General features: G+C 43.6%; 1 protein-coding gene across 2 annotated transcripts in view; it reads left to right on the top strand.

Moving 5' to 3' along the window:
* Positions 1 to 14,991, top strand: part of QSER1 (glutamine and serine rich 1) — a 138,090-nt gene extending 123,099 nt beyond the window's left edge. For both annotated transcript variants that reach the window (XM_073604475.1, XM_073604474.1), the window contains exons 11-13: positions 9,627 to 9,776; positions 11,336 to 11,431; positions 13,687 to 14,991. In XM_073604475.1, coding sequence (XP_073460576.1) covers positions 9,627 to 9,776; positions 11,336 to 11,431; positions 13,687 to 13,827 — 387 coding nt within the window. In that variant the 3' untranslated portion in view covers positions 13,828 to 14,991. The remainder of the gene's footprint in view (positions 1 to 9,626; positions 9,777 to 11,335; positions 11,432 to 13,686) is intronic.
* Positions 14,992 to 17,485: the final 2,494 nt, after the last annotated feature.

Here is a 17,485-nt window from a genome sequence, read left to right as displayed (position 1 = left end):
GATGCTCTCAGAAGTGTTTTTGCAAAAAAGAGTGGGCAAATATTGCCAAGTCAAGATGTGCCATGCTGATAGACTCATACTCAATAAGACTGAGTGCTGTAATAAAATCAAAAGATTCTTCAACTAAGTATTAGTTTAAGGGTGTGCACACTTATGCAACCATATTTTATTACTTTCTTTTCTTTAATCATGCATCACGGGACACAGAGCCATAGTAATTACTATGTGGGTTATAGTCCACCTTCAGGTGCTGGACACTGGCACACCCTAAACAGGAAGTTGCCTCCCTATATAACCCCTCCCACTACTGGGAGCATCTCAGTTTTTTCGCCAGTGTCTAAGGTGTTGGTCACGAGTGAAGATGTGCTGTGCTGAGCTCCTCTGGAGCAATCCTTGCTGGGGCTAGCTATGCAGCCAGTTCCATTCAAAGTGTCTTTTAGGCCGAATTGAATGGTACCCGTGCCTCGTATCCGAAGAAACGAGGTTTTGCCTGTAATGCTTCTCTTTTTAGAGAGCTGGACCCCGGGATCCAGTACTTTTGGTATTAAGGCCATAAAATTTTACTGGCGGGGTGCTTTTTACAGGTCTAGGGTTGTGGGTTCCCCGAGAGTCCCCCGTTCCTGAAGGTTTGTTAATGGAACCCACCGTGGAGGGTGAAGATTGGGTCTGTTGGTTTTACCACAGAAAACCCTGCGGCGGGAAAGGTAAGTGGAGTTTTTCTAAGGAATTTTAAAATTTTCTTATGAAATGTCTCCTTTTAAAGTAAATGTTGTCATGCCTAAGTGTCACCACTGGGGGCTGTATGGAGCGCGTACCTTCTCATGCATTTGCTAAGAGTCACGCTGTGTCACAGAACCAGCAGACTTTTTCTCCTCCGGCTAGCAGGCAGACCTCCAGTAAGTTTGGGGGGTTTTGCTTCCTCCAGACACCCCCACCTGAGCTGAACTCTTCCCCTCTGCAAGAGGCTGAGTATAAGGGAGAACTAAAAACGATCAGCAATGCTGTTTTCTTTCACCGCCCCTACACGGCAGCGGTTTCCAGGTCTCCTCTACGCCATCCCTCCCTCACTCAGCCGATCCTGTCGGATCGGAGGTCCGTGCTTGCGCGGTAAAATTTTTATTTTTTTTCAAAACAAAGGAGGAGGGTGCAATGCGACAGCGGGGGCGGGGCTTAGCGCAGCGTTGGTGTCCAATGCGGGAGTGTGTTTAACAAAAAAAAAAAAAAAAAACACCTCCATTTATGCTGGCTGCAAAATTGTCGGAGGGACATAAGAGCAATGAAAAGCATGAAAGAGGTTTTGGTGATACAGGCATTTCCTATTTGACACATTTACTATTTGCATCAGGCTGAGCATTAATAGCAGCGGCTGTGGCTGGACCATTGTTCAAGCAGTGGATGCAATTCTGGTAGGTTGAAACCCCCAAAAAAGAGCTAAAAGGGTCTTCCTCAAGCTCTGGAAAGCCTACTCATCTCTACAAATGGCATCCCTCCCCAGAGAGGGGGTGGCTGGTCAGAGTGAGCATCAGGGCCATGAAATGTCTGCAACTATTTTTTAACACTGCAGCCCCTGTTTATTTTATGATATTTAAAAAAAAAAAAAAAAAAGTTTAGCGACTTTAATCGCATCCCAGTGTGGGTGCGACAGTTCTCTTCCATTACCCAGGACCCTCAAACTGAGGAACTAGGGGCAGGAGAAGACTAATTCCCTCAGGGGACTGTGGTGAGTCTAATGAATCCTCTTCTGAGGTGTCAAATGCAGGAGAATCAGCTGTTCCAATCTTAAGCTTGATGGTGCAATTTCTTGCTGAATGATCGCTCCACATTTATGCACCCTTAACCTCCCTGGCGGCTTTCCCGAGTGTGGCTCGGGGTTAAAATTCAGGACCATTAGCGGTAACCCCGAGCCACACTCGGGATCGCATTGCAGGATCCTGGGGCGGTGTTACTTACCTTGTCCCTGGGATCCTGCGATGTCACCCGCAGTGTCCGAGGGCTCCGTCCTCCTCCGAAGCCTCTCTGTGCCAGGCTCCGTTCCCTGCGAGCGGCGCGACGCACGGGGGCGGAGCCTGGCGGCAAATTTAAAAAAAAAAGTAAAAATCATAACACATACAGTACTGTATGAAATGATTTCACATCCCTTTTGTCCCCAGTGCTTTGGCCCATGCCCTGCATGCAGTTTTACATGATATACACTGTTCTTTCTGCCTGGAAACTGGAGATTGTCCATAGCAACCAAAAAGTGTCCCTTTACGTCAAAAGTGGCTTTAGACCAGCTAGAAAACAGCGATAGTAAATTAGAACACTTGCAGAATTGAGCGATAGTGAATTGTGGGGAAATTTATTTTATTACTATTTTTTTAAAAATTTTTTATTATTTATTTTTATTTATTATATTATAATTTATGTTTTTGTGTTTCAAACTTTATCATACCCGGGATATCTACTAGACTCTTGTTTGGACAGATTTAAGTGTGTTATTGTTAAGATTTACAGACCTACAATATAAAACGCCAAATTTCCATGCAAAATAATTGTACCGCTTTCAGCACCTAAAATCCGAAATAATCATACCGCCAGGGAGGTTAACTGAGTGTTTGGGTTCACTAAAGCCTCAAGCTGTGCAGGCCTTTTCCTGTCCATTCATTGCTGGAAAAGCTTTTTTGTATCTGAGAGGATCACCCAGATAAGCTTCCACCGCCAAGTTCAATCGAATAGGGGGAATTCTTCTGCAGTTCTCCAGGATCTGGCAGGAAGAGTGTTGAGACAAATGGGGGACTTCCTCAATAGCTGCAGGGTACAAACTGGAGTTCCAAGAGTTCCCTCTCTCCTCGTTTTCTCAGATCAAACGTTTCTAAGGATCCAGAGAAAAAGAAAAAAAGTGATCATGGGGGTCCCCATGTAAGAACAGAGGTTGGGATTTGATTCAAACCTTTTTTTTTTTTTTTTTTCCCACAGTGCCAAATCCGAATGGACACTCTGGATCTCAAAAATCTAAATTCAATTCCTGAATATAACCACTCTTTTTTTTCATATGGAGTCAGTCCAAATCCGTTATCTCCATCCTACAAGGAGGAGAACTTCTGGCATCAATTGACATCAAAGACGCATACCTCCATATGCCTATTTCCTCGCTCACTAGTAATATCTACTTTCTTTCTCGAACATCACGGGACACAGAGCCACAGTAATTACTGATGGGTTATATAGGGTATCACTGGTGATTGGACACTGGCACACCCTATCAGAAAGTTCAACCCCCTATATAATCCCTCCCCTTGCAGGGATACCTCAGTTTTTACGCCAGTGTCTTAGGTGATGGACGTGTAAAGATGTCCCGTGCTGCGCTCCAAGGGGAATATCCCATATCCTATACTGGAGCAAGCCAGGCGAACCGGATCCACTCAAGGTGTCCTTTCGTGGCCGAATTAGATGGTACCCGGGCCTCGTGTCCGAAGAAACGAGGTTTTACCTGTAACGCTTCTCTTTTTAGAGAGCTGGACCCCACATATTAGAAAATGTTTTCTCTAGCCTAATTTCTAGCCGGGTGCTTTACAGGCCCAGAACTGTGGATCCCCCTATTCGTAGGGGGTCCCAGTCTCTGACGGTTTTTCCAAACGGAGCCCACCGTGAGAGTTGAAGATTGGGTCTGTACTACAGAACCCTGCGGCTGGATAAGGTAAGAGGAGATTCCACAGAATGTTTTAATTCTAGTAGGTTTTCTCCTTTAAGGTAAATGCATGCTATGCCTATTGTGACCACCGGGGGCTGCCAAGAGCACATACCTTGTCATGCTGATGTCGGTCTCAGTGTTCTCACGCTGCACAGCGTCTCCGGCCGGCTCCAGGTAGGATGGGATGGGGGGGATTTCTCCTGCACAAATGTTCCCCCCAGGCTAGGGGGAGGCCACAGGTGTCTGAAAAGCGGTTGTACACCGCCGCTATTGCCGCCATTACAGGTCAGGCCCCATCACTACCGGCCTCTCTCCTTCCTCCCCCTCCCCCCAGCCTTCCTCCATATTGTATCCGGAAGGTCGGCCAGCGCGGGAAGCGCTCGTTTTTTCGAAATTCGAGGGGGGGGGGTGGTAGAGGGGGGGCGGGGTGTCAGCACAGGTGCTTAGACGCCCACTCAGGCCAGCTGCAGGCTATTTAAAAGCACTCTGTACAGGTGCACACAGCCTTCTGGAGGGACACAGAGCTGACGGTCGCATGTAAGGTGGGACACAGGCATTCTCCTAGGCAGCATTTACTAAGGTAACACCAGACTGGGCATTTGGTAGCAGGGCTTTTAGCCGGACTACATCGCTCAGCAGTCAGTGTTCATTTTGTGATACCTCCACCTTGTTGCTTTGCACTATGGGTAGAAGAGGTTCAAACACCCCAAGAACCAGAGACTCTAGGTGATCTCGGTCGGGTTCTGAGGACCCCCTTTCTGCAGCATCCTCCCCCCCTGAGGGGCCAGGGATGGCTAGCCAGAGGGAGCCGTTGGGGTCAGGGGCTATACCTGCCTCCGGCACTTCAGCCCCTGTATAGATTACACAGGAGGTTTTTTCCTCAGCCATTAGTGGTTTAGAGGAGAGATTAATGGCCGTGATTACATCTTCACTCAGTGGAAGAAAACGCACTAGGCCTTCCTCTGTTTCCCAAGACCCTCAGGAAGAGGAGCCCTGGGATAAAGGAGAGGAATCCCTTTCAGAGGATCGGGATGGGACGGATGATTCCTCTTCGGAGGAATCAGGTGGAGAGGGACCCTCTGCGACTTCCCAGGAGGAGAAAGTCTTAGTGCAGATCCTTACGGGATTGGTCCGCTCCACATTCAAGTTGCCCGTATCTGAATCACTTAAAGAACCCTCTTCTTCTTTGGGGTCACTGAAGCCTCCTCAAACAGCACATGCTTTTCCGGTTCATAATATACTTGAAAAGCTCATTTATTCTGAGTGGGATCACCCAGACACACGTTTTTTTCCGCCAAAAAAGTTTTCAACACTTTATCCGATGGAAGAAAAGTTTATTAAAATGTGGGGAATACCGGCCATTGATGCCGCCATTTCTTCCATAAATAATAGCCTGACTTGTCCTGTAGACAATGCTCAGATATCCTGTAGATAAAAAGATGGAATCCCTATTGAAGGATGTTTTCTCCTTGGCAGATTCAGTGGCTCAACCTGCAGTTGTAGCGATTGGAGTCTGTCAATACTTAAGAGACCATGTTAAGCTGGTTATCAAAGTATTACCTGAACAGCAGGCCCAGGGGTTGGCTAACCTTCCTGCAGCCTTATGTTACGTTGTTGACGCCATCAGAGATTCTATTGTGCAAACCTCTCGTCTTTCACTGGGATTGGTGCATATCCTATGGTTGAAAAATTGGTCAGTCGAAGCACCATGTAAGAAGCTACTGGCTGGGTTTCCGTTTCGTGGTGCAAGGTTGTTTGGAGAGGACTTGGATGACTATATCAAGAAAATCTCTGGTGGGAAAAGTACTCTTACCTGTCAAGAAGAAGAGTAAGCCTCCCTCTTTCAAACGGACTCTTTCCCCTGCGCCTGGGGCTTCAGCCTCCAGGCAGTCTCGACGGCCTCCTCCGTCTGGGTTCAGAAACAAGAGTCAACCCCAGGAACAAAAGAAGTCCTGAGGAAAGAAGCCTACTAGGCAAAACACTAAGACCTCTTCATGAAGGGGTGCCCCCGCTCGCTCGAGTGGGGGGAAGACTGTGACAGTTCTCAGAGCTCTGGCAGGAGGATTTCCAGGACAGATGGGTAATCTCCACAGTAACCTTAGGGTACAAGCTGGAGTTTCAGGAAATTCCCTCTCCTCGGTTCCTCAGATCAAGTGTTCCCAGAGACCCAGAGAAGAAGCAGTCGCTCCTTCTAGCATTAGAGCGACTTTTGTCGCAGGAGGTCATTATGATGGTTCCTGCAAAGGACCTTTGATTGGGCTTCTATTCCAACCTTTTTACGGTCCAAAAACCAAATGGGGATGTCAGACCCATTCTGGATTTAAGGGATCTGAACCGATTCCTAAGGATTCAGTCCTTCTGCATGGAATCAATTCGGACAGTAGTCTCCACCCTGCAAGGAGGAGAATTTCTGGCATCGATAGACATCAGAGATGCATATCTGCATGTGCCCATTTTTCCTGCTGATCAGAAGTTTCTGCGCTTCGAGATAGGAGGGCTTTCAGTTTGTGGCTCTGCCTTTTGGGATAGCCACTGCACCTCGGGTGTTCACAAAGGTCTTGGCCCCTCCTCTGGCCAGATTAAGGGCTCAGGGTAAAGCTGTTATAGCATACCTAGACGACCTGCTACTGATCGACTGGTCGGTAGCCTCCTTGAACGGGAACTTGAGAACCACAGTCAAGTATCTGGAACACCTAGGTTGAATCCTCAACCTAGAAAAGTCCTTCCTAAAACCAGTAAGAAGATTGGAGTATTTAGGTCTGATCATAGATACAAGCCAGGAGAAAGTATTTCTATCTCAGGCAAAGATCACTGCTTTAAGGGAACTGATTCTGGCAGTCAGGACCAAGAGGGGTCCTTCTGTCTGCCTTTGTATGAGGCTGCTAGGGAAGATGGTGTCTTCATTCGAAGCAGTTCCTTATGCTCAGTTCCATTCAAGACTACTGCAACACAGTATTCTGGCGGCCTGGAACAAGAAGGTTCAGGCGTTAGACTTTCCGATGCACCTGTCGCATGCGGTGTGTCAGAGCCTCAATTGGTGGCTCATACCCAAAAACCTGCAGAAGGGGAAATCCTTTCTACCAGTTACCTGGACGGTGGTAACAACAGATGCCAGTCTGTCAGGTTGGGGAGCAGTTCTGGAACAGTCTGCGGTTCAGGGGGTATGGTCCAAGACAGAGAGGACCTTACCCCTCAACATTCTGGAAATCCGTGCTGTATGTCTAGCCCTAAAGGCCTGGACTATCAGGCTACAGGGTTGCCTGGTCAGGATCCAGTCCGACAATGCCACAGCAGTGACCTATGTCAATCATCAGGGAGGCACCAGGAGCTGAGCTGCTCAAAAAGAGGTGAACCAGATCTTAGTCTGGGCAGAGAAGCATGTGCCATGCATATTGGCAGTTTTCATTCCAGGGATAGAGAACTGGCAGGCGGACTATTTAAGTCGCCAGAAGTTACTTCCAGGGGAATGGTCTCTACATCCCGACGTCAAAGATAGGGGGGTCCCAGATGTAGATCTCTTTGCATCCCGATTCAACAAAAAGATAGACACATTTGTGGCAAGAACAAGAGATCCTCTTGCATGCGGGACGGATGCGTTGGTGATTCCGTGGCATCAGTTCTCACTGATTTATGCATTCCCACCTATTCTGCTACTGCCGCGACTTCTTCGCAGGATCAGGCAGGAAAGGAAGTCAGTACTTCTGGTGGCCCCCGCTTGGCCCAGAAGGACGTGGTATGTGGAAATAGTAAGGATGACGGTGGGTTCCCCGTGGACACTACCGGTACGCCCAGACCTGTTATCTCAAGGTCCAGTGTTCCATCCTGCATTACAAACGCTAAATTTGATGGTTTGGCTATTGAGACCTACGTTCTAAAGAGTCGGGCGCTTTCAGGTTCTGTGATATCTACCTTGATCAATGCAAGGAAGCCAGCTTTTAGAATGATTTATCATAGTCTGGAAAGCTTATGTAGCCTGGTGTGAATCCAGGGGTTGGCATCCCAGAAAATATGTAATGGGTAGAATTCTTGATTTTCTACAATTGGGTTTAGAGATGAAGCTGGCCTTGAGTACCATCAAGGGCCAGGTCTCGGCCTTATCAGTATTATTTCAACGGCCACTTGCTTTGCATTCTTTGGTCCGTAACTTTATACAGGGGGTGACGCGTCTTAATCCTCCGGTTAGGGCGCCCCTAAACCCCTGGGACTTTAACTTGGTCCTGGCTGTGTTACAGAAACAGCCTTTTGAACCAATAAGTCAGATTCCTTTGGTCTTGTTGACAAGGAAGTTAATTTTTCTGGTATCCATCTCTTCTGCTAGAAGAGTATCAGAATTAGCAGCCTTTTCCTGTAAGGAGCCTTATTTGATTGTACACAAGGATAGAGTGGTACTGCGCCCTCATCCTAGTTTTTTACCAAAGGTGGTTTCTGATTTTCATTTAAACCAAGACATTGTTCTGCCTTCCTTTTTTCCAGATCCCTGTTCTCCGGAAGAGAGATCACTACATTCGTTGGATGTAGTAAGAGCAGTCAAGGCCTATCTCGAGGCAACTGCTCAGATTCGCAAAACGGATGTTTTGTTCGTGCTGCCAGAGGGTCCCAATAGAGGACAGGCAGCGTCGATAGCTACCATTTCTAAATGGATTCGACAGTTGGTTATTCAGGCTTACGGTTTGAAACAGAAGGTTCCTCCGTTTCTGATTAGGGCACATTCCACAAGGGCTATTGGTGCTTCTTGGGCAGTGCATCACCAGGCCTCTATGGCTCAAATCTGTAAGGCCGCAACCTGGTCTTCAGTCCATACATTCGGTACAGGGTCCTCAGGTCTGATTGCACCCTACTTTGTCGTGGTCCCCCCCCCCCCCCCCCCTCAGATAGCATTGCTCTGGGACATCCCATCAGTAATTACTGTGGCTCTGTGTCCCGTGATGTTCGAAAAAGAAAATAGGATTTTTTAAGACAGCTTACCTGTAAAATCCTTTTCTTTCGATGGACATCACGGGACACAGAGGTCCCACCCCTCTTCTAATACACTATATTGTTTGGCTACAAAACTGAGGTATCCCTGCAAGGGGAGGGATTATATAGGGGGTTGAACTTTCTGATATGGTGTGCCAGTGTCCAATCACCAGTGATACCCTATATAATGCATCAGTAATTACTGTGGCTCTGTGTCCCGTGATGTCCATCAAAGAAAAGGAATTTACAGGTAAGCTGTCTCCAACTAAAAGATTTCAGTTTGTTGTTCAACTGAGTTGTACAGTTTATAGGTCACATTAAAGGTGGAAAAAGTTCTGAAATTTATTATCTTTGTCTAATTTTTTTACTTCTCCTAAACCTGACATTTTAACACTGTGTGTGTGTGTGTGTGTGTGTGTGTGTGTAACTTTTTTTTTTTTTTTGTGTCAACTTTTGAGAATGTTAGTTCACTGCACTTATGCCACCGGCTGGGGATGAAGCGTGCTGAAGATGAAGTAAGCCGTTGTCACTGGGATGCCCAGCATACAGGTGGATGAAGAAACCATCTGGCTTTGAAAAGCATCCCATGACTACAACACATGTATGTACAGTGAGGGGGAATTCCAGTCCTGGGTTGAACACCGATTGCAGGGACAGCGGCTTCCTCCACCTTCAGCGTGCTTTATCCCCAGTCGATGGCCAAGGCTGGTGATTCTCTGACTGCCCCTTGGACTTTCCTAGCTCCCAAGTCACCTTTATGCCATGCCCTGCACATGTGTACCTTTTGTGAGTCCATTTCTATTTTTTAATAAATTGTCATTTTATTTTAATGCTACACTATGGGGTTGTGCTGTTTTCTTTAATTGTAAAGCTTTATGCATTGTTCTGTTATCAAATGTATTTTTTTTTTTTTTTTGGCCAAATTTGGGAAACTACATTGTAATGTGGCGTGAATTAACACATAGTTTTTTCTTGTTCTTTTCCCTTATTCTCTTTGTAGAATGCCCTGGAAAACTACCCAGATGTAACTACCATTAATCGTGAAATAAAAGGAAAATCGGGAGTGACGCCTGTGTTTAAAATAAAAGTGTATGGCAAGTGGTACAATAAGAAGACTATGCGGCCAATGAAAACTCCAAAGCAGTCACAGGTAAGTTTTTTTTCTTTTTTTTTTTTGTGTATGTGGATTTGCTTTGCTTTGGGTTTCAGTTGCAGTGGTCTTGCCTGGTTGCCTAAGGCTGCATTCACACCTGAGCGTCTCAAAGTCGCGCGTTTTTACCGCGCTTTTGTTCAGATCTTTTTGAGCTTGGGGCGTTTTTCAGGCGTTTTGCTTCAGGTAACAAAAGACTCAGATGTGAACAGGTGCCATTTAAATGAATGGGATTTTTTTTTTTATTTTTTTTAGTGTAAATATGAGATCTGAGGTCTTTTTGACCCCAGATCTCATATTTGAGAGGTCATGTCATGCTTTTTTTTTTCTATTACAAGGGATGTTTACATTCCTTTTAATGGGAATAAAAGTGACACCATTTTTTTTTTTTTTTTTTAAGAACAGTGTAAAAGGTAAAATAAATTGTGAACATTTTTTTTTAAACGCGCTGCGTCCTGCTGAGCTAGCGCACAGAAGCGAACACATACGTGAGTAGTGGCTGCATATGAAAACTTTGTTCAAACCACACGTGTCAGGTATCACTGCGATCGTTAGAGCGAGAGCAATAATTCTAGCCCTAGATCTCCTCTGTAACTCAAAACATGCAACTTGTAGAATGTTTTAAAATGTCGCGTATGGAGATTTTTACGTATAAAAGTTTGTCGCCATTCCACGAGCGGGCGCAACTTTACCGTTCTTTCTTTTTTTATTAAAAAAATTTTATTTCCGAAAAAAGTGCGCTTGTAAGACTGCTGTGCAAATACGGTGTGATAAAAAGTATTGCAACGACCACCATTTTATTCTCTAGGGTGTTAGAACCCCCAAATATTTTATATATATATATATATATATATATATATATATATATATATATATATATATATATATATATATATATTTTTTTTTTTTTTTGCGAAGTTATTTTCTAGCAAAAAAAAAAATGATTTTAACTTGTATCAACAAGTTTGAAAAAATGGGCTCGGGACTGAAGTGGTTAATCACTTCTACCCACTGGCCAGACATTTTAAGGATAACAGACTGTCCATTAATATTTAAGTTTACCATATTTAGTGGTTGTAAACCCTGTACACGACCCCTTTTACCTACAGGTAAGCCTATAATAAGGCTTACCTGTGGTACCGTGAATATCTCCTAAACGTGCACCGTTTTAGGAGACATTCACTGTATCCGCATGTGCTGATGATGATGAAGAAACGGCTCGCTCATGCCATTTCTTCAAGAACTGTGCCGTGATCGACGGCTACCGCGCACATGTGCGGGAGTGACGTCATCGCGGCTCCGGCCAATCACAGCACCGGAACCCGCGAACCCTGCAAATAACTCCGGGAGACATGCCGCCAGTCACTGTGGCATACAGGGACCGCTGCAACAGCTTCGATCTAAGGTAAGTGCTTCATAATAGGCTAGTATGCCTTTGTCTTGCTGTTTGTTTTTTTCTTTTGAGAGTTTTTAACCACTTTAAGTATCAACTCATAGGTTTAGTGACTGTTATATCATGGCATGTTTTGTCTTTTTTTTTTTTTTATTATTTATACCAGGAGTTCACCATAGAGCCAGAAAAATCCCAGCTGTATACACTTTATCATGCACTCCACCATTACAAGTACCACATATATCTTGTATGCAAAGATGAGGTAAGTACTGTTTGTTGAATTTTCTATTCTAGGTGCAAAAAGTGTATATAAAGCTCCTGTCTTAATATATACCCTTATAGTTTAGTAGAGCTCTAAAATAGGAACAACCCTCTTTTTAGCAGAAGTATATGGTAAACAAAGTCTGGTAGGTATCTGTAATTAAATGGGGGAGGTCCTGTATATAGTTCGTCAGTTGGGCTGATTCTTTAAACAGATTTCGAAGTGTGATGAAATAAAAAATGTACATGCAGTTGACTCTGACTGTTCTGAACAGCTAAAAGGGCAAATGGCCTCGCTGTTTGTCACTCTTAGGAACTGTCGACGGGCCTTGGACATCTTTCAATGGCTTCATTTTGACCTCAATTTGAGACACTTCTGGGATCTTTTATAATTTATTGAAGGGTGGATTTGACCTGCAGTTGACTGCCTATTGCTTTGCATAGACTTGTATAGCTATACAAACCCTGTCTGACATGAACAAAAGCCTGTTGACGCAAGCACTTAGACAGCATCCTGTCCGGGGTAGATCCTAGTCTGGCTATACACAGACCTTGCCATGATTAGCTACCATATTTGCTCCTCTAACAGCGTTGCAGTAACTGAATAGCCATCTTCAGCTTGCAACCAGAATCAGCAACTGTTTGTTGGGGGTAAAGAGAAGTTCAGGAATTAAAAAACAAACATTTATACTCCTCTAGGTGGGTGCAGCATCAATCCGAATCTGCACCTGTCCCCTGCTGGCTCTTTAATGAGAACTGAGCGATCAAGCACTGCTGGTCGCTAAGTTCTCCCCTGCCTCTCTGAGCAAGGAGCCGTGACTGTCTACGGCTCTCTGCTCTGCCCCTTCAGCACTCACTGGGGCACTGGGCTGTGGAGGGGATGGCTCAGGCTTTTGGTGGATTGCTGAGGTGCTGGTCCAGGCTTCTGGGTGGATACCGGCCATATGGTCGGGATTCTTTCAGAGCCTGGACTGGCTCTGTGACTTCAGCCAACAGCAGGCTTCAACCCACTGCTAAAAACAGATCACGGGAGTGCAGAATGAACTTTACTCTTATATTCCTTAGGAGAGGCCATACTTCTCCTCCTTTAAATTGATTAGTTGACAATTTCCAGTTCAAAATCTGTAATAAAGATATACATTTAATTGTACTGTCATTCAAAACCAGTAAGTTGCTGAGTTGTTTGGGGAAGATTCCTTTTGGCAACACAAGCCCCTTCGGTTACCAGAAATAATGTATATTCAACTATTCTGGTTGGATGGAGGGGGAGGGTATTGTAGTATCCCAATAATCCACATGCCCTTGGTTAGAAAATAAGACTAGCATGAGGACATAGGTTGAACTTGTGTTTTTTTCAACCTCACCTACTATGTAACTATATGAGGACAAAATGAGAAATTTACTTCATTAACATAACTTGATAGGGAGAAATAATTATTTCTGATTTTGTGTTTTAAAGTGCATACCTCAAGTAATCATTTATACTATTTATTCAAATTCTGACATCTTATGCAGTGTTGTGATAAAGGATTTTAATGTTTACATTCCAGACCATACATATACTTAGACATGAGAGAAGGGAAAGTAGGCCTGAGAAAGATTACAGTCTGAGAATAGAGTAGTGAATTGTGAGGACCCTTAATGCGTACATAACTTATTCCAGGCCAAGGACAAACTATTTACAATCCTGGAGCTAGTACCATAAAAAACAAGCTGGCTTAGTCCCACATTTTTTACCCTGCCAGTTTAGAAATAACTAACATACGTTGTATGCTTTTGTGGTGAATGTGTTGACCATTTACTTATGACTGATTGCAAGTTGAAGCTTGAACTCTAGAGGGCACTGTTGCATTTACAATGCTTAAAGTAGAAGTTCAGCTAAACTCTATCTACTGGCAGCCGTATTCTAAGACTAACCTATCTAGCCCTGTAAAGAACAAATTGATATATTAATATTCCTTTACCTTTTCTGAAACCGGTACAGTCCAAAGCTGAGCTGTCAGCGGCAGCTTCTGTGTGTTGGAGTGTGCAGAAGAGGCAGCCGACAACAGAAGCCCCATAGTAAGTCTATGGGTGACATCACTTCCTAGGCATTTCCCAGCCGTTGTCGGTATGTCTCTTCCACGCAGCATCCACCACTGGAGACTGGATCGGATCGATTGCAGAAAATGTATGTCTTTTTTTTGCCTGTAGTATAGGGCTTAATTGGTGATTATTATAATCTGACCTTTTATTTTTCTCCCCCCCCCCCCCCAGGTTACCTCTGTTCAAAAATCAAACCGGGACCTACAACAAGTGGAACTTGTTAACCACTGTCTGAAAAAAATGAAGTGGGTGGAGGAGCTCTTTGAAAAATTTGGTGAACTCTTGACCCGAGTGCAACAGACATGCTCCTAAAGCCCAACCCTTCCTTTCCTTTTTTTTTTTTTTTCCCCCCTTCTTTCCTAAGGCTGTCCTGCCCTCCTTTCAAGTGTATACCACGCAACAGCACTAACATACTGCAAGAGGAGACAAAGGACTGGGAAGTCATATATACATTGCTGTAGACTGTCAATGAATGCACAGCATTGTCTCCCAAATCCAGGGATTTCGCTGGCTAACTAAAAACCCAGAGACGCCTGGGTGACAGAAATGGCACGTTTTTATTTTTTTGTAAACTATTGGGTAATGCTTTTTTTCCATGGCAAAAAAATGATAAACAGCATGCACTAAATTATAGAATGACTTTATTCCTATAGCGTTAACACTTTAAACTGCTTTACTACAATTTTTTTGTTCCTCCTGCCTCTGTAAAAACTCACTTCTCTTCCTTAGCCAACTTTTTCACATCCGCTTAAAACAAAAATGGTTTAAGATGGAGGTACAAGAACAATATCTGCTTTTTTTATTTTATTTACAGCCCACCACACACATAGGATATTGTACATTTTGTAAAACAGAGTTTTGCGATACATCACATTAAAAAAAAAAAAAAAAAGAATAAAAATAGCCACCGTGATTAAATCGTAGAAGAAGAAAAATCCTTATGCTTTACGGACTCCTTTTATGAGTTGTCTTTTTGTTCAGGAGACTGAACGCGGAGTTGGTGCAATCCTTTGACTGCTTTTTGTGTCAAATTATATTATAATGGATGAAAAAAAAAAAATGACGTTGACTATTTTCCCTGTTTTGAAGAAAACTATTTTCCTTTATACTGTGTTTTTTTCTTTAAAGAAAATCAATTGTACATTTTATCTCACGAATAGTTGTATTTTTCACAGAGAAAATATTGTGGTTAAAATTCTGTTTCCTGGATCTTTGTAATAATACACCTCCCTTTTTTTTTTTTTTTTTTTCCTTTTTATCTTTTTTTTTCTCCGGTTTTCATTTTCCATGTTGATTTCACATTGTATGCAATATATCTTAAAGCAATGCTTTTCCCCCCTCTCTCTCTTCCCACCTAGATGTTGGCTACAGTGTTAACCGGCAAAATGTATAGCAGGTTACTATAGTTTTTACAATGTAGACAATGCAACCATTTTTTTCTGATCCTTGGAAATAAATTACTTACTTAACATGGAATTGGTTAATGGAACATTGTTCAGAGAGAAAATCTGGTTCTGGTGCCCAACTAGTGGGTTGTGATCCATGTGTGGTGCTTAATGTTTGGAATCTTCTCTACATCAGAAGAGAGCTAGTGAGTAGTGGCCATGTGTAAAGAATCTGAATCTCCACTTTTGGGGCTCATTCACACGCTAACATCCCTTTGAAAAGTGATCTATGGTGGATGGCTTTTCAGAGGATGGTAGAGCAGTGGCTGCCAGGCATTCCGGAGGTGATACTGCCACCCGCTGAATGGCTGTGCTTTTCTTTTATCTCTACAATACTGCACCAAAACCAGGAGCTAAGTGTTTGGCTTGCTTTGCAGCGTGGCTTCATTTGTTTGATATGGTCTGTTTGGCGGCGGTATTGCCTACCGAATGTGACCTGGAGTAACTTTTTTGCTGCAGCATGTGTAAGACCCCCAAGCAACTGCATATTTATTTTTTAGATGGGCTGTCATGGGGCAGAAAAACTGCTGCTTAACTGCCCTTTTTTTTTTTTTTTTTTTAACTGCCCTATAGTCACCCATATGAATGAGGCCTTAAAGTAAATGTAAACGCAATCTCTAAAATCTCATATAAATGTTAACATGATGATAATGTAATTTTTTAATCTGCACCTTTTATTAAATTAATACCTGGTGATCCTGCCTTAAGATCCTTGTTCAGATGCTTCCTGTTATAGGGTCACAATGCTCTGATCCTGTCTCCCAATTGTGGTCGTGTAGGAGTCTGATGGAGAGAACTGGCTGTTTCAATGCATATTGCTGACATGGTCACCATCAGGAAACCCACCCTGAGAAATTACATGCAGCCATCACTGGAGTTCATGTGGACAGGAAGTGGTTGCAAAAAGGGCAGGAGATCAGCAGCAGTGAAATGTGACAAAGGATAAATAAAGTGGGAAAACAAAATCAGTTTTTAAAACTCAGTGCTTTATAAAACTGAATATTGTTTAGTTGGGTAAAGTTGCACTATTCCACATCCTATCAGAGATGGAAGTGTGCTGTTATTTACTTTGCATTCTATTCTATCAAAAATGTGAGCTCATTGTGAGGCTCTAAGGTTCTTATGGAAGCTTACTTCTCGCATAGGATTTCGATGGAGAGGAGTTGCACATTGCACAGACCTGGTTCAGGGGTGTCACCATCAGGAAGCCCTGAGAAATGATATACAGCCTTTACTGAAGTGCATGTAGACAGGAAGTGGCTACAAAGAGTACAGGAGGTCGGCAGCGAAATTCAACAATGAATAAGAGTTGGAAAACAAAATGGCAGTTATTTTTAATACATGGTGCTTTAGAAAACTATTTGTTAAGCTAGGACTTGGGGCCAGTTCACACTACATGCAGTCCAGTGCATTTTTGGTCTGCATCAAAAATGCATGGAAAGTAGGTTATATGGTTTCCAATGGCATAGTTCACACCAGTGCAGTCAGTTCCGGGCTTTTCAGTTCCAGGAAAAAAAAGTAGAACATGCAGCATTTTTTCTTCACTGGACTGTACTAGAACACATCAAAAACGCACTGGACCCTAGCATAATGAAAAAAAAACAGGAAAAAGGGGAAAAAAAGCACCTGTAATGCATTCGAAAACGCATCAAGAACGCGCATGCAGAAACATCCGGAATGGATCTGGAGTGTGTTTTTGTGGTGTGAACCAGCCCTAACACCTACTTTAATATGTAGAATGGGGAAAGCTTTGACTCTCAGGGCTGTTATTTATTTAACCACTTCAGCCCTGGAAGGATTTGCCCCCTTCCTGACCAGGCCATTTTTTGCGATACAGCACTGTGTCGCTTTAACTGACAATCGCGCGGTTGTACGTCGTTGTACCCAAACAAAATTGATGTCATATTTTTTCCCACAAATAGAGCTTTCTTTTGGTGGTATTTGATCACCTATGCGGTTTTTATTTTTTGCGCTACAAACAAAAAAAGTAACAATTTTGGAAAAACCACAATTTTTTTCCTCAGTTTAGGCGGATATGTATTTTTCTATATATTTTTGGTTAAAAAATTGCGATAAGCGTATATTGATTGGTTTGCACAAAAGTTATAGCATCTACAAGATTGGGGACAGATTTATGGAATTTTATTATTTATTTTTTACTAGTAATTGCGATCTGAGTTTTTTACTGGGACTGCGGTATTGCGGCGGACAGATCGGACACTTTTGACACTTCTTTTTTAGGACCATTGACATTTATACAGCGATCAGAGCTAAAAATAGCTGCTGATTACTGTATAAATGTCAGTGTGTTCTAAATGTGGGGGGGATGGGACTGCCTAGGGGAGGAGACTGATCGGTGTTCCTATATACTAGGAACACACGATCTGTCTGCTCTCCCCTGTCAGAACGTGGATGTGTGTGTGTGTGTATTTACACACACATCCTCGTTCTGGCTCTGTCAAGAGTGATCATGCATGCCTGGCGGACATTGTGGCCGCGGGCACGCGCATCGGCTCCTCAGTACC

Source organism: Aquarana catesbeiana, linkage group LG11 (genome assembly GCF_042186555.1).
Source record: "Aquarana catesbeiana isolate 2022-GZ linkage group LG11, ASM4218655v1, whole genome shotgun sequence".
Taxonomy (NCBI): Eukaryota; Metazoa; Chordata; class Amphibia; order Anura; family Ranidae; genus Aquarana; species Aquarana catesbeiana.
The sequence above is the reverse complement of the archived record's forward strand: the minus strand, read 5'-3'. Positions and strand labels throughout refer to the sequence as shown.